Here is a 27,022-nt window from a genome sequence, read left to right on the forward strand (position 1 = left end):
GCAGCCTTAGCTTGGTTAGTCCTTCTGACATTTTCCGATGACTCTGGTGTGTCTGTAGTGATTAAACATGAGATACAATTTGGGTTGGCTGTATTTAACAGGCATTCGTGGTCTCATTAATCTATTATTTGTTCCTAGTTTTCTTTAACTTTATATATTTAATTTAACTTTACCGTAGTACAGCGCTGAATTTGTAGTTAATTATTTTTAATCACGACAACTTTTTTCTCAAATGATCACATTCAGGCTCAGTCATTTGGGCAGAGGAGCAGTACTTTCCCCAGTCATTCAATGCCACATGGGACGAGGGCAGACTTCACTGTCAATCCTGTTTCAAAGAACTGACGACCATCACCAGCAGAAACGTCCACCTCATTGTCCAGGACCCCTCTTTCGACTCCTGGGTTGGACTACGCAAGAGTTACAATGGCTCCTTCCCATGGGCCAAATGGTCCAATGGGGATCCTGTTAGATATCAGAATTGGTACCCTGGTCATCCTGTTCCAAACAAAGAAAAGAAACTAATTCCTATATGTTCCTCAACTCCACAAAGTCCACTGAGCACCCTAATAACTACCCAAAAATCGACCCCAATGACCTCAACACAAACCTCCACAGCCACTTCTGCTTCGTTATCTTCGGTATCTGCTTCGGAATTTCAAACAAACAAAGAAAATAATACATGCCCCATACTTTACAAAATGCTTTTTTGCTTAAATATGTCATGTGATAATCTTGAAAGTTCCATGACTATATGCAATAGAACACCAACTGCTACCCCTGAGACTACAACATTAAGCACCACCTTTAATGCTTCAACAAATGGCACAACAACTGAGAGCAGCACCACCAGCAACTGTGTCTTTGAACCTGAGCCAGATCCTGAAGAGTACATCGAGGATGCTTGTGTGGTCCTGCTCAGCTTCGGCATGTGGAAGGAAGAAGACTGCAACAGAAAACTACCTTTCATCTGTTATGAAGGTATAAGACCTTTGTTTTAGAGCACGTTATCGTATTGTTAGTCCCCATTTACACTGCATGGTTCAAGTGACCCAATTCCGATTTTTTCCTCTCATGTGGCACAGATCGGATATGACCGGTGAACATTTTAGCAGGAAAAAAACTAATGGATTCCGATGTTCTCAGATCGGATTCAGACCTCATTCATATGTTATAATGAATCGGATTTGAATCGGATATACGTGCATTTGTGTGTGCCATGTAAGCAGACAAATTGGATATTCCCCAGTAAATGCGAGTCGTACATCATTAAAAAAGTGACGTCAACTCAGGTGGAAACCACCAACTGAGATCATATTATTATTATTATAGGTGCGAAATTCGCCCAGGCTCCTCTTTTTTTCTCCGCCGTTTGAGACCAATGTTTTGCTGATTTTTTGGTTGACTTTTCAAAATATTGTGGAAAGCAAAACACTGTATAATTTTATTTTATTTATTTGGTGCTGTTTTACTTCCTTTTCTGGGTCAGAACATCTACGTTTGGTAGTTTCAGCAGTGTATGGTGTAAATGCACTTTTGAAAGATGATGTAAGCGGGTCGTCAAAAAAATTGGATGCAATCGGATTTGGGCATCAAGACCTGCAGTGTAAATGCAGCCATAGATTCATATTGTTAGCACTCAGACAATCTTAAAAAGAAAGGCTCCAAAAGGATTTTTTTATTTTTTATTTATTTATTTTTTTACAGGCAAATTGTACTGATTAATTTATTATTTTATTTTTATTTTATTCTTTATTGCTCTATTACAGGCCAAGATCTGTAGCCATTTAAAATTACAGTCAACCACTGCATTATAATTATTATCCGAACAAAGATGCTGCACACATGGAGCACAAACATTTTCCGATTTAATTAGATTACGTACATAAAGCACACCTGCACGAAAGCATCTTAGCATTAAGAACTTTTTTTTTAAAAGAACCTTTTGTGGAATGGAAATACTACACGTTCTTTATTGGCTTTAATAGTTCCATGAAAAACCTTTAACATCCATGGAAACTTTTTATTCAGCAAAAGGTTCTTTATAGTGAAAAAAGTTCTTTAGATTAATAAAACACTTCTCCCTCTTATAAAATGTTGTTTGTTTAGGAAGTTTCTGCTAATGTTCGTCTTTGCATCTATCTGTCCGTAGAGCGCTTTTTTGGCCAGATAAACATTTCCGACGTGACCACAAGCACAGGCAATGTGAGCTGGTCTGAGGGACCCGGTGCTAAGAACATCAGTCACTACAGAGTGGAGGTCACTGGGGACAAAACCCAGACATTTAACCAGACTGAACTCTTTCAGAACACAGAGACTCTGACAGCAGGAACTCTGTACAAAGTTCAGGTGTTTCCTGTGAAATGTGACCGGGATCTCAATCCGCAGAATATCTCCTTCTACACTTGTAAGTAGACTCGGATTTGACTTCATTGTGTGCAACATGATTTCAACACGACTAATGATCAAAATGACCCACGCTGTCCCTTTTTAGTGCCCTCTGATGTGCAAAATCTGACGGTGGTGAGTGTGACAAATGTTAGCGTCAACCTCAAGTGGAGTAAACCAGATGGAAACCTTGACTTCTACTCAGTAACATTCATAAATGCATCGAACACTAAAGAACACAAGTGTAATAATGAAGGGTGCACTATTACGGATCTTATTCCAGGAACCGAGTATGAATTTACAGTTAAAGCTGTAGTGAATGAGACGATTGGAGGTGTGCCGAGCAACGTTTCTGATTACACCAGTAAGTGCAGAAAGTTTCATTTCTGATTGTATTCATCCATCCCAAGCTCTAAACATAGAAAGCATAATTTGTTTGTTTTAATTTGAGTTTTAGTATAGCTTTATTGATAAATGAGCTTTTAATTATTATTATTTTTATTTTTTTTAGGTTAATTCCAGTTAATTTTTGTTTTGTTTTGTTCTTTGCCATTTTTATTTGTAAGATTTTTTTTTGCCCTTTTTTTTTTTTTACTGGATAAGACAGTATATGTTGACAGAACAAATGTAGAAGAGAGGGTACCTACATAAAAAAAAAAGAAAACTGAAATATCACATAAAACAATTTTGAACAAAGCACCATCCTCATCCCCTATGTTTAAGGCATTTAATTTATCATTTAATAGTTTTATTTACATTTTGAATAAGCTTTTATTTTTTATATATTATTTATAATTACAGTTTTAGTCATTTTGGTATGGGTTGTTGTCATTTTATTAGTTTTTTTTATTGTTTTATTTTTTTTTTATTTTATATATATATATATATATATATATATATATATATATATATATATATATATTTTTTTTTTTTTTTTTTTTTTTTTTTATTTTATATATATATATATATATATATATATATATATATATATATATATATATATATATATATATATATATATATATATATATATTTTTTTTTTTTTTTTTTTTTTCTATTTAACAATTTCAGTGTTTCATCTTTAACTTTTTTTCATTTTATTGCCAAGGCAACATTTACATTTTTATTTTGTTTAAGTTTTTCAATTAATATTTATATTTTATTTCGGCTTTTATTTTTATTAACATAAATGTTTTTAATCTGTTTCAGATTTTCATTAATGATAATAGACTAACCCTAGTTGTAGAGAATAAAAGTGGCGAAAAACACATGTATCAGGAATAGCATTAGGGGAAGCCACTTTTTCATGCATCATAAATATCTTTTAGTGTTATTAACTTCTGAGAGCTCGGAGAGTGCACTGATGAAATACTATAAACTCTTTAATTATTCTTTAATGATTTTTTTTGAGATGCTGTGTGATGCGATTCGTCTACTGGTTAGTCCAGTTATCCAATCACGTCCTCTGTTGCCCATCAAGGGATTTATTCAGCAAATGTGTTTTCATTGTAGCTTATGTGCATGTTGTCTTCCATCCAGCCTGTGATAAAATCAGATTCATATAGGCTAAAACAGGTGGATGGACACATAGCTAATGTCAAAGCAACAATTGAGAGAAGCTAATTTTGATAGACTAACTACTTTTGTTGGTGTTTACTTTTCAGTACCTTCAATTGTCAGGAACCTAAAACAATTACAATACACAGATAGCACAATCACAGCCTCGTGGGAAAAGCCTGAGGGAGGACATTCAGGATACTGCTATTGTCTTCATGAACAGAGTACCAGCTGCCTGTGCACTACCTGCAGCATCACTGACAGTGCATGCGAAGAAACAGAGGAAACAAGCATCTCAGAGAGTAATAAAACATCTGGAAGCAAATTTTGTCTTTGTGTGGCAGCGCTAACAAAGAGCAACACTCTGTCAGGAAAAATGATTGGAATCCCAACATACACACGTGAGTCTCATGTTCATTAATTACATTCCTTCCCTAATTAAAGGCATTTGATGTATCATGCTAAGCTTAGCGCATTAGATAAAACTGAAGTTGGCAGTCAAACAATTATGGAAGATTGTTTCTAGAATGGAATATAAAAGTAAACAGGTAATTGTGAGTTCACATTTCAGACTTTTTTTTTTTCTCATAATTGAGATTATCTCTCACGATTCAGACATTTTTTTCCTAGCAAAATTGCTTGAGACTTAGTTCTCAGAATTGTGTATTTTTATTTTACAGTTCAGGCTTTGTAACTGAGAATTGTTTATATCTCACAATTCAGACTTTTTCCTAGAATTGTGTGTTATCTCACAAGATTGACTACAACTCACACTTCACAATTTAGACTTTTTTTTTTTCATAGAATTCAGATTTTATATCACAATTCATTTTATTTCACAGAATTGGCACTTTTAGATTTTTCCCTTTAATTTTTATTCCATGATGGAAACAGGCTTCCACAAACAAGTTTTTATGTGTTTGACTGCTGCTTAGTTCAACACTGTTTTAGCATTTCTTAAGCATTTCTGACAAACTCGTGCTCTCTCCTCTCCTCTGAGTGTTTACTTCTGTCCTTTTGCATTATTGACACACTATTTTCCTATTTACTACTGTAAAGTGCTTTGCTAAATTGTTAAAAGTGCTATATAACTTGACTTGACTCCTCTCCATACAGGCCCAAAACCTGTGGACCTCACTTTAATACCTTCCCTTCAAGATATGAATGCCACCTGGGAAATAGATGGGAATTATGAAAAATTTGAAGTGACAATTACAAGTGCTGATGCAAAGTATAATCAGTCAGATAATACTCCATACAAGTTTTACCCGTTCAGTAATCTGAAGGCAGGAGTGTTTTACACTGTTTCAGTTGTCACTCTTAATGGTGACCTTAGAAGTGTACCTGCTTATAAGTCAGATTACACCCGTGAGTAATCAATACATTGCCATCAAAATCTTTCAGATCATTTTTCCAGTAGTTTAAATCACTGTCTTCATCATCTTTCAAGTTCAGCTGTTTAAAATCTCACAAATTAATTCACAGGGCCTGCTGAACCTTATGACCTAAAGGCCACCGCTAACAAAAATAACATACAGCTAAGCTGGAAAGCTCCAGCTCAGTCCGAGGGTGCCTCGATTCAATATATAGTGAAATATAACACTTCATTCTGGGATGAAACTAATGAAATAGCTACAACTGAGACAAATATCACAATTCCTAATTTAAGACCAGGAACAAAATATATGTTTAATGTCACGGTCTCGGCTGGAAATATGGAAAGCGATCCAGCCAATACTACTACAAACACAGGTAAAGAGACGGCATTTGGTTTGTTTATGAAGTTTGTTTACTTCTATTGCGCTACATGAGCATTTTGAGTAATTATTTCTGACAGATTTCCTGGTGTTAAAAATCGTCTTTCTTTGTTTCCAGAGCCTGAGAAGAGGACACTGGTCCTCACGATGTTGTGTTCCTCTCAAACCACACTTCATTGTAATGAAACTAATACTCGCAATGAACTGTTTGAAAAGGTGAAGAAATGTTCAAAGACTACATCAAGCTTGTTCCAACTTTACAGTAACAGAATTATTATAGAATGAATGCACACGAGAAATAAAGACCACAATGACCAACATTTACATTTCATAAATTGTTAAAGTTTGTGCTTTTGCACTGTTATCCTGATTACAAAAACTTGCATTAAAATGTAACAGTAACATTTTTTTTAATTATTATTTAAACCTTTTATCTTTAATGCAAGTTTTATTTTTTAAGAAACAATCTAAAACAGCTTTGTGCAAATAGCTGGAAAAGTTAACTGAAACAACATTTTCATTCTGTCTTTCAGCTGAAAACATTTTTTTATGAAGAGTTTGAAGACTTGGTCCACTGGGAGCTTAAAGCAAAAACTACTTTGTAAAAATAGCTGAATCTCTAAAAAGTCACATTTGTTGTCAAGGGTATTTTTTTTTTTACATATTAGTATTTTCAAAATGTAAAATTATTATTTCAATTTCAATTTAACTCTGACTCTCATTTCACAGCAAAGACATCCTTTGAGTCTCTGACGAGGCCTTCAATCAAGAAAAAAGATCACATACTGAAATTTTGTGTGTTTTCATGCCTGGTGAATTCAGAAATTTATTTTCTTACATTTCCATTAATGCATTTTACAAAAAAGGAACAAAAGCAGTTTGTCAAAGAGCCAACAATACATGTTATATACAATTTTATTAGCTTAGATTAGGAAACAAGTGAGAGAAGAGGAAACATTTAGAGAAGAAATAGAAGTTTATGGTAAACCCTTGATTACGGGAACCAAATGTACTCACAGGGATAGCAAAACCTGATATGTTTGACCTTGTGGGGTAATTTATTTTGGACCCCATTAGAAAAACAGCTTATAAATCATACTATTTTTTTTTTTTGTGAGTTATGGGATGAGGGTATAGACTATACAGTTAATATACAGTATAAAATCATTATGTTTTTGGAAAGTGCATTGGTTGTTAAGAGGCTGTTAAGTGCTCGTATTTGGATCTGTATGGTATTTTTTTCTTCTGACAAATTGCATATTGACATATTTACTATAAATTGAGTGGTGTGATGATATTTGCCATAGTTGTGGGAGCTATAATTCATCTCCAAAACTGTAACATGAATAACTTTTTCTTAAAGACATTTGCTGTAGCTTCATGTGAATTCCAGTTTTAATTTTCATGATGGATTACTACTGGATTAACTTTGGGGATCGGTTTCATTATAAATAAAGATATTACACATGGGTTTGTTCACTTTATTTCACTACTTTATGCAAGTTTTCAGTATAATTGCTTTCTTATCACTGGCCTGTGGCTGGGGCTTGTAGTCAGAAAATGGTCTGAATGGCTTGCCACAGGCTCTGTGTGTCTTCGCTGTCCTTAAAGTCAATTTAGATTTTTTTGTTTAGGCATATGACAGTTTTGCATTTTTGATGCTACAGGACAGATTGGCTCTTGCTGTTTTGAGGGTTACTTTATCTCCTGATCTGAATACCTCATCTCTGGTCTGTAGCAGCCCACAAACATCTGCTGTCATCCACAGCTTCTGGTTCGCACATGTGGCGGTGGTCTTGGGGACTGTCACATCTTCAGTGCACTTTTTGATATAAGCAGTCACTGTTTCAGTGTAGTGCTGCAGGTCTATGTGGTTGTTTTACTTGCTACATCATTAGAAGAATGGCATCTACGCTAATATTAGTCTGTTTCTCTCTTGTTCTGAGGTCACCAGATCCAGTCTGTGTCCAGATCAGAGGGTCACTGCAGTCACCCGGATCCAGTACGTATCCAGACCAGATGGTGGATCAGCACCTAGAAAGGACCTCTACATCCCTGAAAGACAGCGGAGACCAGGACAACTAGAGCCCAGATACAGATCCCCTGTAAAGACCTTGTCTCAGAGGAGCACCAGGACAAGACCACAGGAAACAGATGATTCTTCTGCACAATCTGACCTTGCTGCAGCCTGGAATTGAACTACTGGTTTCGTCTGGTCAGAGGAGAACTGGCCCCCCAACTGAGCCTGGTTTCTCCCAAGGTTTTTTTCTCCATTCTGTCACCGATGGAGTTTCGGCTCCTTGCCACTGTCGCCTCTGGCTTGCTTAGTTGGGGTCACTTCATCTACAGCGATATCATTGACATTATTGCAAATAAATGCACAGACACTATTTAAACTGAACAGAGATGACATCAATGAATTCAATGATGAACTTCCTTTAACTGTCATTTTGCATTATTGATACTGTCAAGTTATGATCTATTTCTTGTGCAATTCCCCACTTGAAAAGGACAGTCCTTCCACATGAAGCTTTTAACTGGAATTCACTCAATAAACAGCCATGGGAACAGTTTGTCTTTTATTTACCATTCCTTGATAGCAGTAAACAGGTGAAAAACCTCAAAAGAGATGACAAATACGAGTTATTATTTGAGTTGACAGCCAAAGTAAACAATTATTCACCTCAGATAAACACAGTACTGTCATTACAAAATACAAGTTTTCCACTTTTAAGAAGTATTTTCATAGTAAAGAATTATTCTAAAGCATCATTGTAGCCACACAACTATATAACCAAATTACTTTTAACCATTTCAAACATATTCTTTATCAAACAATGAATTTGGCTTTTCTTACTTTTCCTTTATACCCCACAAACAACATTTGAATTTACAAATACCACTGCAAAAGTCCTATCAAAGTCAACAAGAGTTAAGAGTGTGTGCTTTACAGAGTACCATTAGCACAGCAGTGCTTAAGTCAGTCTAGCCAAACATGGCCAATATGGCGTTTACCGGCTATCCTTCACAGTATTGTGGAAGGCTTGGTCTTGCACAGTCACCTTGATGACAAAGATGGTTTCCTTGGTCTTGTGGTGCCTTAAATGCTCCTTTGACTGCGGTCTAAAGACGACAACAGAGCCAGGTACTGGCACGCTCAGATTACCTGAAAGATTTGTTCCACCTGGTTCACCACTGATTGAAGGAGGAGGAGTTTCACCACTGAGGAGCTCCCAGGCAGTTTGTCAGCACAGATACACTGTTTTCCTAATGAATGTTGTTCAATTGCTTTGACGCAATGTATTTTGTTTAAAGCTCTATATAAATAAAAGTGACTTGACTTGACTTGTTGTAGGTGGCTGCCTCTATAAACGTGTTCAGTCTGTACACTGAAAGCAGTCCTTTAGTGTTGAGGTAGCATCATCTCGCCAATTTGTGATGAGATTTTGAAACGGTTTGGCAAGTTTCAGTAGTGGTCCTAATGCTGGAATTAGCATAACAGAGATGTGATCCGAGTACCCTAGGTGGAGGTGGGTTATGCATTATTTTCTGTTGTGTAGACAAAGTCCAGTATGTCTTTCCCCTTGTTGCAAATTTCACATGTTGGTCGAACTTTGGCAAAACGTTTGAGGTTAGTTGTTTGCTCATGGTGCTGTAAAGCTCGCGAAGCATGTCCTTGGCATTTGTACACGGGGGCATGCAGACTGAGACAATAAACATGGCCGTGAACTCCTGCGGCAGACAGAATTGTGACATTTCACAAACATAAACTCTACCACCAATGAACAGTGTTTTGTCACTACCACAGCATTGTTACACCACTCTTTGTTGACGTACAAACACAAGCCAGAGTCTTACCAGACAGCTGTGTCTCTGTCCACTCGGTAGCGGATTCTGAGATGTTGTTGTTTAGCCATATTTCAGTGAAAAGAAACACAACAATCCCTTGTCTCATGCCGTAGACCAACTGAGTTGAATTAAGTCCAGTTTATTTTCCAGAGAGTGAACGTTTGAGAGCATGAGTTATAGAATCTTTGGACTAGTGGGGTTAGCCCTTAGCCTAGCTCATGTGCATCCACATTTCCGAGTGTTTATCTGATGATTTTGCAATAAGATGAGACTGTCCAATGATGCGGAAACGAGACTAACAGACATAAAAACACAGTTTTCCCAGCATCCCACCCAGCATGCATTGCAGCATAAAGCTTTTTAATGATTGTCATCTCCGTTGAGATTGTTACTGTATTGTGAAGTCAGTCGTAGATGTGTTTGTACCCTTTTCTTTAGTTATTTCAGTTTTCATATCAGTTGTTCTGTATGTTAAAAGCAAGTGTTTGTGACTAATATTCAGTCATCACTTTATTAACCAGTTAATTATCACAATATCTTCAACAGTGCTCCATTGTTACTTTTAGTATGGACACACGTGTAGTTGTGTGTTTGGTCTCTGTGTGTCAGTAGTGAGTGATAGTGTTTGAGCAACTGCTGCATCAGTTCAGTCACTGTGACATTCATTTTTTACGGTTAATGACGTGTCTGACAGTAATAATGTGCAGCATCTTCAGTCTGGACTCCACTGATACATGGAGTAGTATCAACATAATGCTACAAGCATCCAGTTCAATATGGTGATGAAAGTCCTTTTTGATGGTTGTTGATTCAGTTCTAGTGAAAAACAGTTGTTGTGATGTTTATTTTTAAATGTTTTACAGAGCTATAAACAGATGCAGAGCTCTGAAGCGTGTTGTCATGTAAAACAGACTATGTAAATACTGCAAGAGTGAACAATTTTAAGGTTGTTCTGTATCATTGAACAGGAAAATAAACTGAGATCAATGGAAACTTCAATGAATGATGAAAGTGTTATAGTGGTTGCTATATAGCTGATTTTTTTTTATTAAACTCCAAATATTTAAACCAAACAAACATAGTTTCATATGAAAGGCACAGACTGATTCAATAATTTATGACTATATATTCAGAATATCAGTGTATGCTTATGTATGACCTTAAAGGGTTAGTTCACTCAAAAATAAAAATTAGGCTGCGTTTTACTCACCCACAAGGCATCCTATTTGAATGTGACTTTCTGCTTTAAGACAAATCCAGTTGGAGTTATATTAAAAATTGCCATGGATCTTTCAATCTCCTTCATTGCAGTCAGCGGGTGTTGCATTGCTTCAGTCCAAAAGATGTGAAATAAAAAGCGCTCTTCCATAAAAAATTAAACAAAGTGTCTCACATGACTCCAGGGGGCGAACAAAGGCCTCCTGCGAATCAATGCATTTTTGTAAAAAAAAAAACTAAAACTAAAAATTTATATTCAAGCGTAATAATCACTTGAATCTAGCTTGTGCTCACTGTTGTAAATGGAAGAATGGTAAGAATGATTTTTCCAAATTAAGAACGATTAATTTTCAACCCAATTCACAATTAAATTTAGATTATAAAGATTAACAAAACTATGTCTCAAGATTGATGTATATGCATCATCAGGGTTTGTAATCAATGCATTGATAAAATGAGTGAATCGTTACACCCCTTTTTACAACTGATTCAACTCATCAGCTAATTAGTGGAGACTGCAAGAACTGAAGTGGGTGTGTCAGATTTAGGGAGACATACAAAACATGCAGTTCTGGGGGTCCTTCACAGAGAGGTTTAAGGACCTCTGCTGTAAAGAAATGCTGGTTTTCATGAGACTCACTGGCGCATACGCAACGCTGATCTTATACGTTATGCTCCCGGATCTGCTTCTGTGTACAAATGTTGGCACAAGCTAGATCAAAGCAATTATTACATTTTGAATATGGATATTTTTCTTACAAAAGTGCATTGAGTCCCTACTGGAGGCATTTGTTGTGACATAAAGCTTTTTGTTGATTGTCACCACTGTTACTGTTATTCTTACGTTAATTATTGATGTCTGTGTGTTTTAATAATACAGTCGCTCAAAACTTTCGAAGCAAAAAGTGTTTCTAAATTAATTTAGATGAAAGATAATCTAAACAGTCCAGTATTAAACACTGGATTAGTTTACAGAGTCGGATTATATGATTCTAATGATGAATACACAGCCATCATCACCTACTCATATTTTCTCTTAGTTCTGCCATAACTAATGTGCTTTATAAACCCAAAGTCACCCCAGTTAAAGAAAAACTAAGGTTGAAAAGTCAAAGGCCAATTACTAATTACTAAATGTTAAGCACTAATCACCATAATGGTGACTTCAAATGAAACATTTTGTAAACATGAAATTAAATAAAAAAAATAATGTAAATCTGGTTAGTAATTAGTAGGGCTGTGAATCTTTGGCTAGACAGCTATTTAATTTGATTCATGATTCATATTTTCAATTCGATATAAGAACAATTTGTTTGCAAATTAATACTGATTCAATTAAATTCACAAATAAATTCAATTTGATTAATGATTCTGCATTTGTCAGTTTTGATGTTAAATTAAGCTATCAACATGTCAACTTGAAACACGTCGGGAAACTTACAGCTTGTATTCTCTCGTGAAGTTATACATGCAGCACGAGATGAGAACACATCTTTATCATTTTCTGAGTCATGAAAAAATTCTGCTTTCGTGATATATTTCCTTCTTTTTTAACTGCAAGACGTTTGCTAGGTCTAGTTGCGGTTAAATCTCCACTAACGACACATGCACATCACACATGCACACTTCAATAAGCCAACAGAAAGCAGATTATTGCATTTAAATGCCATGTGAAATTGAAGTAAGAGGCAAAAAACTACCTGTTGTGACCGGCTTAGGTTTAAGTAATTTATGACCTTACTTTGATAAAAGAAAACAGGTTACCGCATTTATATGAACAAGTGCGTTTTCGGCTTATTAAGCATAATCGGCTTAAACGTGCATTAAAACATGCTCACTGATGCAGTTCATTCATAACCTGCACAAAGCAAACAAATGTAGGTAAATGTATGGAAATAAGCCCTATTAACAAAGGCCTATTGAGAAATATTTAAATTATTCACACAAAAAGAAACAGCTGAAAAATTGAAAGTGTGCTTTAGCTCTGTGGATGTTTTGCCATTTAGGGAGGGTTTTTACAGTTAATTAAAACAAAATATATTTACCTTATGAAGCTGATTTTAAAATAACAAATATAAGCAATTATATGGAGAAAAATGGAATAAAATACCATGCATTAAATAAATAAATAGGCCTAGTCCTATTTGCAAAATATAATTGACTTAATTCACAGAAATGAAAGGAAAACTGCAAAAAGTTCTATATGCAGAGTCTTTGTCCATTGTTCAAATGTAACATGTTAACGGAAACGAAATCAATAGCTTATGGCAGAAAGAGACATCTGTTTGTTTTCTTTATTTTGTAAAACGCAGTGTTTTGTTGTTATTGTTTGTTGCCGCCTGTTCATTATCAAAATAAAATAAGTCAACCAAACACATTCCGAAATACAATCCATTTTGCATTAACTCTCCAAACATTGTACATGCGAAGGATGAATTGCATGCAGTGAAGTTCAAAGCATAATACCATTCAAATACATCATGAATATGGAAACATTTGTGGTTTGGTGCAGAATAAGAAAGGAATGCTATATGTGAGCCTGAGCCCTTTTCAGTTTCAGTTTATGAAGGCCGTTTCAGCCGGTTTCAGTTCATGAATTTGTTTTAGGTTAATGTTTAACTAGCCTTGTAGGCCTATTAAGAACTAAGATAGATTAAGTAATGTTTATCTGTATTTATAATGTGGCCTTTATGCGGCTAAAAACTAGTGAATATTTGTGTTTGTGTGCAAGGGCGCATACACGTTTTTGTCATTCCGCATTACAATTAGTGGCAATTAGTTCAATTTTTCCTTTTCAGCGTTTTGTCTTCTCTCTCAAATGATGCAATCCTGCCACCATCTGCTCTGGAGTGCCGCGGTAATGTCAGAAATCAATTCGATTGATTTCAGATTTAGATTCAGTCGATTTCAGTCAAAGTGACAGAAATGTAAAATACTATAATTTTATGTAGGCCAATGAATGTATATATGAAGAGTTTGGTTTTTAAATGCAATAAATCCATTTTGATTAATTTGAGTAAAAATTTGTTTTCTTTACAAAAAAAGTTGCAAGAAGAAAACCATTATTTTCTGTTTCAAACTTTCACATAGCGTCTTTAGGTTATAATTAATAAAAAAAAAAAAAAAAAAACAATCCAGGTTTTGGTTTTCAAAGATTTATTATAAAATGTTATAATTTTTCTTCCCTAAATGCAATAAATCCATGACACTTTTTTTTTCTCAAAATGCAATAAATCCATTGAATCGATGTGAACGTTATTTTTCATATTGAAATACACAAAATGGTAAGCTGATCCACATATCACAGCCTCTGAACTTGGTCAATACTAATTATATTATATCATAATTAACAATTATATACAGGCACTGGACTAAAAATACATCCATCCATCAGTGAACCATTACATCCCTAGAAATTAATGAAGACGGTTTGTGAAGTTGTTAATTATTCTCTGCTGAGATTTTGAGAGATTTATGGTCTACTTTTATTTCAGTTTATTTCTAAGGCTTCGGCTTGAAGTCACTTTGTTTTTCTCTTTTTTCTGTTCTTCTTGTTCCTCTTTCAGTGATTCTGCTGGTTAACATCAGATGTTTGTTACTAATCACTCAATTTATCACTTAATTAGCACAATTTCTGCACTCTTGATAGGTCTTGGTTTTGGAAGTCTGTTCTTGACTACATGCCTGATTTTTATGCAGCATTTCAAAAATGAGGCTTCAGGTCTCATCTTACAGGATGCTGAATGCAAATAAGATAAAACCGGCTCATGAAAACCACATGCGATACGATGATATGATAAAAGTCTGTATTGTGTTGGTAAGAGAATAAACCAGATACTGAAAAATATAGTAATCAAAATGTAAAAATTTAAAGGGTTAGTTCACCCGAGCATGAGACATAAGACATGAAATAAAGTGCACGCATCTGTAATAAAACATCCCTCTCGCGGCTCCAGGGAATTAAATAAAGGCCCCCTGTAGTGAATCCAATCCGTTTTTGTAAGATAAATATTTGTGCTGGGTGAACTAACCCTTTAAGACACTAATATGACAGAAACATCACCTAAAGTATTAATACAGAAATTATCTGTCTGTGATACTACAAAATGATTTTATTTTTTTTTTGCAAGAGTTTTAAACTAGGTGCACATTTGGACACTCAACAATTGTGACAATCAACAAAATATTCAGAAAACAGATAATTTCTGGACATCATAAAACAAAACAAAAAAGTTTATGACAATAACAGGAAAATTCAGATGCATGATTTATTCATGCCACAATGCGTGCTGGGAGTCAGCATGCATTGTGGTCAATGCATGCTTTTTTTTTGATGGTCACCATTGTTGAGATTCATATGCTGATTGATGGGCGGCAGATCCTTTTTTCTATTTAGCTCATATAAACTCTGGAATAGCCAACCCTACCTAACATTGTTCAGAAGCCAGACACACTCTTGCAGTTTAAATCTAGATTAAAGACCCATCTCTTTAACCTGGGTTGCACATAACACACTAATATGTTTCTAATATCCAAATCCATTAAAGGATTTTTAGGCTGCATTAATTAGGTAAACAAATCCCATAACACCCGATGTACTTGCTACATCATTAGAAAAATGTCATTTACGCTAATATTAGTCTGTTTCTCTCTTATTCCGAGGTCACCGTAGACACCAGATCCAGTCTGTATCCAGATCAGAGGGTCACTGCACCCGGATTCAGATCTCCTCAGACCAGACGAAACCAGTAGTTCAATTCCAGGCTGCAGCAAAGTCAGATTGTGCAGAAGAATCATCTGTTTCCTGTGGTCTTGTCCTGGTGATCCTCTGAGACGAGGTCTTTACAGGGGATCTGTATCTGGGGCTCATCTAGTTGTCCTGGTCTCCGCTGTCTTTCAGGGCTGTTACAGTAACCAAATCTCAAATTCAAGAGTCCAAATGAAGCATCAAACTCCAGTTATTTGCAATTGCAGGCTCAACTGGGAATGTTTAGGAATTTTTATGCAAAGTCAGTCTGTGAATAAGTTGTTGTTAGAGGTCAGACTGTAGAGCTCAGGATCAGATCAGGAGCATCAGTGGACAGGAGAGTATTGTGTGCAGTGAGTATTTACCTTCAGTTGATTTATCTGAAGAGTCTAGTTTGTCTTTCTGGTTCTTTCCCTGTTGTTAATTGATGATGTTTTTTATTGATCCAAAAGTTCTCGACCGGACCTAAGATCGACAACCAGTAAATCAACAAGCAGCAGATGTGAGATGAATACACTGTGGCTGTCGCTTTTCCTGAGTAAGTCTGTAAACTTGACAGAGTTTATATGCTTCATACTTTTGTGGAAACAGTTATACACTACCATTAAAAAAAGAGAAAAAAGAATACTTCTATTTAGCAAGGATGAATGAAGATGGATCAGTACATGCTGTTCTTTTAAACTTTTGATTAATCAAAGAGTCCTGAAAAAAACATTATCATGGTTTCCACAAAAATATGAAGCAGCACAATAATTTTCAACATTGAGATTAATCATAATGTTTCTTGAGCAGCGAATTAGAATGATTTCTGAAGATCATATGACACTGAAGAGTGGAGTAATGATGCTGAAAATTCAGCTTTGATCACAGAAATAAACTATTTTTTTAAATATACTACAATAGAAATCATCTACTTCAAATCATTATTAATATTTCACATTATTACAGTTTTACTGTATTCGTGGACCAAATAAATGCAGAAGAGATTTTCAAAAACATTAACAAATCTTAATCATTTTCAAACTTTTTGCTGGTAGTGTATTTATACCAGGAATATAAAATATGAACGTTTAAAATAGGAAAGTTACTGTAAAATCAATGCAAATATATGGAATATTGCTCATCATTTAGGCTTGGTTATGCAAATCTTAGTATTTCCAGGTACTGAGATACTAAGTTTTTCCAGAAGGTTTTTCAGCGAGTTTCTGTAAAGCCAGGCTCATGTGTGCTTGCAGAGGAATGTAAACACTCACGAGAAATAAAAAGTCAAACTCCCACAGCCAGAGATGTATAGTAACGAAGTAGAACTACTTCACTACTGCACTTAAGTACTAAAAGGCGGTATCTGTACTTTACTAGAGTATTATTTTTTTCTCCTACTTCCACTTTTACTTCAGTACATATTTTCGCTGAGTTTAATACTTTTACTCCGATATTTTTTTTATGTGCTGCATCGTTACTCGTTACAATTATAAACATTTTACGAATCATTCCATTACAAACCACTTCCAGAACTGTAGATGGCAGGTTTGATGACGCTGGCACATCATTGAGCGAATCAAGCGATTAAGAAGACTGCGCGTGCTGACTGAACTGCTGTGAAGAGAGAAATGAACACCGAACCGAGCCAGATAATGACTCGTTCACGAGTCAAGAACCAGTTGCATCGGTTCTCGGATGACCAGTAACGTTAGTTCTTTCTGACAGTTCGATTCAATAAACCAGTTGAAGAAAACAGTTCACCGATTCTTTTGCGCTCGACGCAATGGCGTCATTGGCGTTGACTGCACCTGGGCTCATAACACTAGCACAGAATCAGTTCAGAATCAATCACCAAAAGAATCAGTTCGTTTCAGACGCTCTGTGTGTCGGTAGCGCAGTATCATCAGCTCCTCGGTTCACGAATCGGACGCGTCTGACAGAAACGGTTCTTGACTCGTGAACGAGTCATTATCTGGCTCGGCTCGGTGTTCATCTTCAGTTCTCTCTTCACAGCAGTTCAGTCAGTGTACTGTTTGAGTCAATGAATTACTCCGGGATATTAGTTTGTTTTAACTCCGAGGGAGTGTCAGACACATTAAACAAGTTAACGGCTTAATTCATCTGTGGATTAATGCGTATTGGAGACGCGAACCGTTTAAAACGATTCAGTTCGATTTGGTGAACTGTTTCAAAAAGATCCGGTTACATCGAAGGATTCGTTCGCAAACCGGATATCACAAACTGCTTTGTTTTTAACTGTCTTACAACAGACACGGAAGAGAAGACAATGCTGAATAAAGTCGTAGTTTTTGCTCTTTCTGGACCAAAATGTATTTTCGATGCTTAAAAAAATTCTAAATGACCCTCTGATGTCTTAAGGGTTTGAAACAACTTGAGGGTAAGTTATTAATGACATAATTTTGCAAATTGGGCTAACCCTACTAACCGTTTTTTGTTTACAAGTAGTTACAGTCAAAGGAATTGTGATTGTCCTTTAGGTTAATCATTTGAAATAGTAAAAACAATATGTTCAAACTTTTGACTACTTTCTTTAATAGCTACAAAACACAATACTTCTACTTTTACTTTCAGTACTTGAGTAGTAAATTTTAAAATAGACTACTTGCAATACTTAAGTACAAAAAATGTTGAATACTTTAGTACTTCTACTTAAGTGTGGTGCTTAAAGAGCATTTCAACTTCTACTCAAGTCACTTTTTTGATAGAGCACTTGTACTTTTACTCAAGTATGGGTCTCTAGTACTTTATACATCTCTGCCCACAGCGAATAGAACAGCTTGCAGTTAATGAAGAGCACTTCTAGATCTGAACAGCACATCTTCTTTAAGACTGTTACATCTGTAAACCACATTTTGCTGATGTATAAGCATGTCCCGCCGCCATGCGATTTCCCTGTTGATACTACGTTGCGGTCCACTCTGAACAGCTGAAAGCCCGTCAGATGGAGCACACTGTCTGGAATGGCATTGTTTAGCCAAGTTTTCATCAAACATAGAGCAGCTGAGTGTGAGAAATCCTTATTTGTCTGTGAGAGCAAAAGGAGTTTGTCCGTTTTGTTGTGTAGAGAGTGGAGGTTCACCAGATGGATGCTAGGCAACAATGCTTGAAATTTGCACTTTCCCCCATCTGTGCGTCCTGAAGTGCATGATCAGCGCAGCTGCTCTGCCAACTACTTTGTCCAGCAAAACATCAGAATAGTCGAAATAATATATTGGGTAATCTGCAAAACAACTGTAGAGCATGTCACGGAGGCCATCAGCATCGGCGCCATCTTGCATCAGGAGCACCAGAACGTTTAATGTCATATGACTGACGCATAAAATAACCCATTATTTTGTGCATTTGATGCAATGCAATGGGCAGCTGTGGCCTAATGGTTAGAGAGCCGGACTAGTTACCAGAAGGTCACTGGTTTGAGTCTCGGTGCTGGCAGGAGTTGTAGGTGGGAGGGAGTGAATGAACAGAGCTCTCTTCCATCAAGGCACTGAACTATAGACCTGCGCGGAAGGGATTTTTCCGTCCCGCTCCCGCAAGATTTTGTCCCGCTTCCGCCCGCTCCCGCAAAAATATATGTTATTTTCTCCCGCTCCCGCCCGCAAACAATCAAGTTCCGTCTCGCTCCCGCCCGCAAAAACCCGCGGGTAAACGTATAGTAGATTTTTTTTTAAATTCAATTGCATATTCTGCCTGCTACTCTGTTATTTTTTTCACTGTTGAATATAAATTTAAAAAATAAACGCAAAATAAACGAATGTTTCATTTTATTTGTATTAAATTAAATGGATGAACATGAACAAGGAACTTAGAACATAGAAATACAGTAAAAAATAAGTAATGTAAATAAAAAATATATTTACATTACTTACGACCTGCGCAGGAGGGATTTTTCCATCCCGCTCCCGCAAGATTTTGTCCCGCTTCCGCCTGCTCCTGCAAAAATATATGTTATTTTCTCCCGCTCCCGTCCGCAAACAATCAAGTTCCGTCTCGCTCCCGCCCGCAAAATCCCGTGGGTAAACGTATAGTAGATTTTTTTTTTTAAATACATTGCATATTCTGCCTGCTACTCTGTTATTTTTTCACTGTTGAATATACATTTAAAAAAGAAATGGAAAATAAACAAATGTTTCGTTTTATTTGCATTTAATTAAATGGATGAACATGAACAAGGAACTTAGAACATAGAAATATAGTAAAAAATAAGTAATGTAAATAAAAAATATATATACTTATAATAATTAGGCTATATAGCCCAATAAATTATATAATAATAAAGCTGGATTTATTTTGTGTTCAAAGGAAAAGTAGCTTATGGGGCCTGAGCAATTCCTTCAAACATTTAACAAAAAATATCCTTATTCCTCAATAACAAAATAGACCAATTTTAAATATTTAGCTAAATATATATATATCAATAAAAATAAAATGAATTGACTAAAAAAACTGTATGACTACTTAATGTGCCCACGCAGGAATAGCATGTCGTTAACTGTTGAGAGCTTCAGTTTAATCCGTCTCTGCTCCAGTATGGAACCGCAAATACTGAAAGCCCTCTCCGATGGTGCGCTAGCTGGAATGCAAAGTACATAGCTTGTTACTTTGCTTAATCTCGGAAATTCATCTTTTCCACCACTGGAGGACATCATCCGGTCTGTGTTTTTCTAATGCATCCAACTTTACCTTTAAATATCTTGCTATTTTGGAATCGAATTACACGTCGCTGTCTATGGTATCATCAGCATCCACCCATTCCAAGTCTATTTTATCTTATTTTATTATAAATAAAAGTTTATTTGTTTCTAGTTATTTTATTTTGTTAGATATTTCCACTTTGCGGGAGTCCCCCAAATAATTGTATTTTCCCGCAACCCGCACACAATAATATCTTACCGCCCGCGTCCGCATTCACCCACATCGAATATTGTCCCGTGCCTCACTCGGCCCCGCGCTTGATCCTCTATGCCCCACCAGTCTGAAACCCATCGATTTTTACAAAGCTTATTGTTCTGAAAAGCGAGGTGTGCTCTGATTGGCCAGCTATCCAGTGCATTGTGACTGGCTGCCTCAAGTGCGTGATGGAAATGTTACACCCCTTACCATACTGTGATGCCCTGTGTCCCCGCCCGAGTACACAAAACCAATAAAACCCATTAGGCATTTGTTGCATCCAGTGGGTATATAATTACTTATACTGTCTTTTTACGCTCTGCATCGCATATCGTGCTGCGTAAACATAAAACCATGTCTGTATTTGTGATCAGAGAAACGACAAACAACAAGCGCTACTCTACAATGCTCAAAACTTGCATTTAAATCATCATTGGTAAGTTCTTTAAATTTGAAAACATACTTACAGACTGTGAGTCAGAAGTGCCAGACTGTCCTTGCAAAGTTGGAATTGCCCCACTTTATAGAAACAGCCTTTGGCACATTGTAGGCTACTGGTTCAGGAAACAGTCCTTGTCTGCCGTAAAATGTGCAGCAAACATCTGAATATTTGGATTGAATTGTTCTGAAACAGTGTTGTAAATACAAGTTTACTACTGATTTCTAGTTGAGTCCTCGTTTGGAAGGCCAAACAAAGTAGTTTCGCTTTTACAAAAAAAAAAACACACAGTGACTCCACAACATGGCATCGACTGCAACAGCGAGAGTTAAAGTTACACCTTCTGTCTTTGCATGAACATTTGGGCTGCTTTATGCAAATCTTCCCAAATCGTGATGTAGACATGTGGGGGCATGTTAGAATGAGCCGTTTTAGGAGGGTGTGGTTAACTTTTATAAAGAATTTCTCTTTGGATTTGAGACTTTAGACTTATAAAGACTTTGCAACTTTACAGATCTTTTTTATGCAACAAGAGCTTGTAACACTTCAAAGAGAAAGGAACATTTTTAATTGGATCATTTGAGCCCTTTAAGAGAAGTATTATTTTAAATTATTTTAATTACTACAACTTGTTTCTCAAATGATCACATTCAGGCTCAGTCATTTGGGCAGAGGAGCAGTACTTTCCCCAGTCATTCAATGCCACATGGGACGAGGGCAGACTTCACTGTCAATCCTGTTTCAAAGAACTGACGACCATCACCAGCAGAAACGTCCACCTCATTGTCCAGGACCCCTCTTTCGACTCCTGGGTTGGACTACGCAAGAGTTACAATGGCTCCTTCCCATGGGCCAAATGGTCCAATGGGGATCCTGTTAGATATCAGAATTGGTACCCTGGTCATCCTGTTCCAAATAAAGAAAAAAAACTAATTCCTATATGTTCCTCAACTACACAAAGTCCACTGAGCACCCTAATAGCTACCGCAAAATCTACCCCAATGACCTCAACACAAACCTCCACAGTCACTTCTGCTTCGGTATCCTCAACATTTCAAACAAACAAAGAAAGTGATACATGCCCCATACTGTCAGAAATGCTTTATTGCCTAAATATGTCATGTGATGATCTTGAAAGTGCCATGACTATATGCAATAGAACACCAATTGCTACCCCTGAGACTACAACATACAGCACCACCCCTAAAGTCACAACATTAAGCACCACCTTTAATGCTGCAACAAATGGCACAACAACTGAGAGCAGCACCACCAGCAACTGCATCTTTGAACCTGAGCCAGATCCTGAAGAGTACATCGAGGATGCTTGTGTGGTCCTGCTCAGCTTCGGCATGTGGAAGGAAGAAGACTGCAACATAAAACTACCTTTCATCTGTTATGAAGGTATAAGACCTTTGTTTTAGAGCACATTATCGTATTGTTAGATTCATATTGTTGGTACTCTGACAAACTTAAAAAGAAAGGTTCGAAAAGAACGTTTTCAAGGCATTGCCAAAAATCAAACAAATAATGTATAACAAAAATATAAATCAGAAATAATGATATGCTTGAGTTAGGGAAGTAGAGAGATGTAGCCCAAACTGGTCGTTAAATGTAGGCGAATTATGTTAACTAAAATATCTCGCTTGGCACTGAACTTTGAGCTTTAGGATTTTACAGATATAATTTTTACTCTAACAACAACATTACACACTAACTGAAGTTTGAAACATGGGATCACGAAGAACGGGACCTTTAAGACATTTTTGAATGACAGCTTTATGACATAAAACAAATTATACATAAAATATAAACAAAAGTATTACACACAAAAAAAAAAAAAAAAAATACAAAGTATTGAGTATTAAGTACATTAGTATTAAATAAAAAGAACAAATGAATAAAAAAAAACAATACTTATATTCATGTTTTAATTTCTTTATTTCAAACATTCTTAAATTTAGGGCCATACCGATCTTGATTTTACATGTCTGATTTCATGTACATTTTTTTTTATTGGCATATTCTGGTAATTATTATTATTATTATTATTATTATTATTATTGAATAGACAAGAAAGAATAAAAATATTAGTACATTGACAAGATTTATTTTCTCTACAAATACAGTCAACCACTGCATTTTAATCACGATCCAAACAAACATGCTGCACACATGGAGCACAAACAGTTTCTGATTTAAATTAGATTAAGTACATAAAACAAACCTGCACGAAAGCATCTTAGCATCAATAACTTTTTATAAAATCTTAAGAACAGTTCTTTTAGGTTCTTTAGTTTAATAAAACACTCCTCCCTCTTATAAAATTGGTTTGTTTAGGAACTGTTTACTGAAAGGTTTATTAGGGAACCCAAAATGGTTCTTTATGGGGAAATTTTCATTTTTAAGACTGAAAATGTTCTTTAGATAATTAAAAATGTTCTACAGAAATTGTTCTATTAAGAACTTCTTCACCGAATAGTTCTTTGAGGAACCCAAAATCAAATCTCATTTTTGAAATTTTATTTTTAAGAGTGTAAATAACTTGTAAGTTTCTGCTAATGTTCATCTTTGCATCTATCTGTCCGTAGAGCGCTTTTTTGGCCAGATAAACATTTCCGACGTGACCACAAGCACAGGCAAAGTGAGCTGGTCTGAGGGACCCGGTGCTAAGAACATCAGTCACTACAGAGTGGAGGTCACTGGGAACAAAACCCAGACATTTATCCAGACTAAACTCTTTCAGAACATAGAGACTCTGACAGCAGGAACTCTGTACAAAGTTCAGGTGTTTCCTGTGAAATGTGACAGGGATCTCAATCCACAGAATATCTCCTTCTACACTTGTAAGTAGACTCAGATTTGACTTCATTGTGTGCAACATGATTTCAACACGACTAATGACCAATATGATCCATGCTGTCCCTTTTTAGTGCCCTCTGGTGTGCAAAATCTGATTTTGTTGAGTGTGACAACTGTTAGCGTCAACCTCAACTGGAGTAAACCAGATGGAAACCATGACTTCTACTCAGTAACATTCACAAATGCATTGAACACTAAAGATCACAAGTGTGATAATGAAGAGTGCACTATTACAGATCTTATTCCAGGAACCGAGTATGAATTTACAGTTAAAGCTGTAGTGAATGAGACGATTGGAGGTGTGCCGAGCACGGTTTCTGATTACACAAGTAAGTGCAGAAAGTTTCATTTCTGATTATATCCATCCAAAGCTCTAAACATTTCCAAATAAAGCATAATTTCTTGTAACGAATGCACACAGGAAACGAGAGATCCAATCGCATTATTTTAATGGGGTATCCAAAATCAAAATCCAAAAAACAGGCAAGAGGTCATAACCACAAAATCAGTCCAAAACAAGAAACAAGAAAAATAGACCGGTTTAAATAGACAGGTGCAAGCGATAAAAGTGGAGACAGCTGAGTGCAATTAACAGGTGTGCAATTAGCAGTGATGAATGGGACAAAGGCTTGTGGGAAATGTAGTGCCTGCAGTGGGGTGACTATGGGGAAGTGAGACCACTAGTGGACACCCAGGGAAACACAGACCAGACACTGAGACATTTCTTTGTTTTAATTTGAGTTTTAGTATAGCTTTATTGATAAATTAGCTTTTATTTTTAGGTTATTTCCAGTATTATTTTTTTTGTTTTGTTTTGTTTTGTTTTGTTCTTTGCCATTTTTTTATTTTTTTTTTTGTAAAGATTTTATTTTCTTTTTTTAATCAGGATAGGACAGTATATATTGACAGGAAACAAGGTGTGTGTGTGTGTGTGTGTGGCTATTTAAAGTAACAAGCATACCCATAAATACAAGGCTAATTTTGGATAAAACTACGTTTTTGTTTGACTGACTGACTTTTTTTGGTATTTACTTTTCAGAGCCTTCAACTGTCAGGAACCTAAGATCAGCAGACAATGACAGTACAGTCATAATGGTCTTTTGGGATCCTCCTACTGGCAATCATTCAGGTTACCGCTATTGTCTTAAAGAAGTCAATAACCGCTTCGAGTGTAATACTGCATCAGACAGCATCAATACAGCAAACAACAACATCACAAACAGCACAACAACTTTCAGTATTACAGACTGCGAAACAGTGGATGGTACAGAAACATTTATCAAAAAGGCTGATAAATCAGACGGCAGCATGTTTTGTCTGTGTGTGGCAGCGCTAACAAAGAGCAACAATCTGTCAGGAGAAATGATTGGAATCGTAGCATACACACGTGAGTCTCATATTCAGTTATTACATTCCTTCCCTAATTAAAGACATTTCATGTATCATGCATGTACTGTTAATTCTAATTGACCATTTGTAATCGACTGTAAGCTTAACGTATTAGATAAAGCTGAATGTAAATTAAAAGTCAAACAGTTATGGAAGTTTTTTTCCATAATGGAAAACAAAATATGTAGCATTTCCTAAGTTCTGACAAGCTCATGCTCTCTCCTCTCCTTTGAGTGTTTACTATTGTCATTTTGCATTATTGACACACTATGTTACTATTTAATACTGTAAAATTGCTTTGACACAATCTGTATTGTTAAAAGCACTATATAAATAAAGGTGACTTGACTCCTCTCCATACAGGCCCGAAATCTGTGGACCTCACTTTAATACCTTCCCTTAAAGATATGAAAGCCACCTGGAAAATAGATGGGAATTATGAAAAATTTGAAGTGACAATTACAAGTGCTGATGCAAAGGATAATCAGTCAGATACTACTACAGAAAAGTTTTACACGTTCAGGAATCTGAAGGCAGGAGTGTTTTACACTGTTTCAGTTGTCACTCTTAATGGTGACCTAAGAAGTGTACCTGCTAATAAATCAGATTACACCCGTGAGTAATCAATACATTGCCATCAAAATCTTTCAGATCATTTTTCCAGTAGTTTAAATCACTGTCTTCATCATCTTTCAAGTTCAGCTGTATAACATCTCACAAATTAATTCACAGGGCCTGCTAAACCTCGTGACCTAAAGGCCACCGCTAACAAAAATAGCATACAGCTAAGCTGGAAAGCTCCAACTGAGTCCGAGGGTGCCTTGCTTCAATATATAGTGGAATATAACACTTCGTTCTGGGATGAAACTAATGAAACAGCTACAACTGAGACAAATATCACCTTTCTTAATTTAAGACCAGGAACAAAATATATGTTTAGTGTCATGGTCTTGGCTGGAAATCTGAGTGATCCAGCCACTACTACTACAAACACAGGTAAAGAGATGACATTTTTTTGCTAATGAAGCAAATATTCGGCTTTGTTTACTTCTATTGCACTACATGATTATGCTGGTCATTCTAACATGTTATTAGAATGAGCATTTTAACGTCTTTCTTTGTTTCCAGAGCCTGAAAAGAGGACACTGGTCCTCACGATGTTGTGTTCCTCTCAAACCACACGTTATTGTGATGAACCTAAAACTCGGAAAGAGCTGTTTGAAAAGGTGAAGAAATGTTCAAAGACTACATCAAGCTTGTTCCAACTTTACAGTAACAGAATTATTATAGAATAAATGCACACGAGAAATAAAGATGATGATTAAAAAAGACAAAGTGACTAACATTTAGATTTCATAAATTGTTATTTCTCTTTTTTACTGATTACAAAGACCTGCATTAAAATGTAACTATATATGTATATATTACGTTTTTATCTTGAATGCTAATTAAAAGTAATAATAATAATAAAACGATCTAAAACAGCTTTGTGCAAATAGCTGGACAAGTTAACTGAAATAAACAAATTTTCTTTCTGTCTTTCAGCTGGAAAAAAAATTTAATGACAAATTTCAAGACTTGGTCCACTGGAAGCTTAAAGCAAAAACTAGGTTTGTAAAAACAGCTGGATTTTTTACAAATTACTATGATTTATATTTAACTCTTGACTCTCATTTCACAGCGAAGACTTCCTTTGAATCTCTGACGTGGCCTTCAATCAAGAAAAAAAAATCACATACTGAAATTTTGTGTGATTTCATGCCTGGTGAATTCAGGAATTTATTTTCTTACATTTCCATTAATGCATCTTACAAAAGAGGAACAAAAGAGGACATTTTTGGACCCCATTAGAAAAACTTATAAATCATCCCAAAGTTGTTGTTGTTGTTGTTGTTGTTTTTCTGTGTGAGTTATGGGGTGATGGTA

At 35.9% G+C, this 27,022-nt stretch overlaps 1 protein-coding gene across 2 annotated transcripts; it reads left to right on the plus strand.

Moving 5' to 3' along the window:
- Nucleotides 1-26,315, plus strand: LOC113076601 (receptor-type tyrosine-protein phosphatase eta-like). Of its 2 annotated transcripts, XM_026249287.1 has the most exons (8): nucleotides 1-981; nucleotides 2,153-2,407; nucleotides 2,495-2,752; nucleotides 4,053-4,346; nucleotides 5,062-5,313; nucleotides 5,431-5,697; nucleotides 5,821-5,918; nucleotides 6,236-6,328. In XM_026249287.1, exons 1-8 carry the CDS (start codon nucleotides 594-596, stop codon nucleotides 6,305-6,307), a joined length of 1,884 nt encoding a protein of 627 aa, XP_026105072.1. In that variant the 5' UTR covers nucleotides 1-593; the 3' UTR covers nucleotides 6,308-6,328. The 2 variants fall into 2 exon arrangements, 1 of the variants encoding a protein (XP_026105072.1); XR_003281211.1 differs by lacking the exons at nucleotides 4,053-4,346; nucleotides 5,062-5,313; nucleotides 5,431-5,697; nucleotides 5,821-5,918; nucleotides 6,236-6,328 and adding exons at nucleotides 24,747-25,094; nucleotides 25,460-26,092; nucleotides 26,225-26,315 and having other exon boundaries at nucleotides 9-981.
- The last annotated feature ends 707 nt before the right edge of the window (nucleotides 26,316-27,022 follow it).

The sequence above is a fragment of the Carassius auratus genome, unplaced genomic scaffold, assembly GCF_003368295.1.
Source record: "Carassius auratus strain Wakin unplaced genomic scaffold, ASM336829v1 scaf_tig00020786, whole genome shotgun sequence".
NCBI lineage: Eukaryota > Metazoa > Chordata > Actinopteri > Cypriniformes > Cyprinidae > Carassius > Carassius auratus.

Excerpts from the sequence above, each read along its gene's own strand:
- LOC113076601 (XM_026249287.1), top strand. The coding sequence starts at position 594 with ATGACCTCAACACAAACCTCCACAGCCACTTCTGCTTCGTTATCTTCG. Across the intron at positions 982-2,152 it reads ACCTTTCATCTGTTATGAAG|AGCGCTTTTTTGGCCAGATA; the intron begins GTATAAGACCTT and ends ATCTGTCCGTAG. Across the intron at positions 5,919-6,235 it reads GCAATGAACTGTTTGAAAAG|CTGAAAACATTTTTTTATGA; the intron begins GTGAAGAAATGT and ends TCTGTCTTTCAG.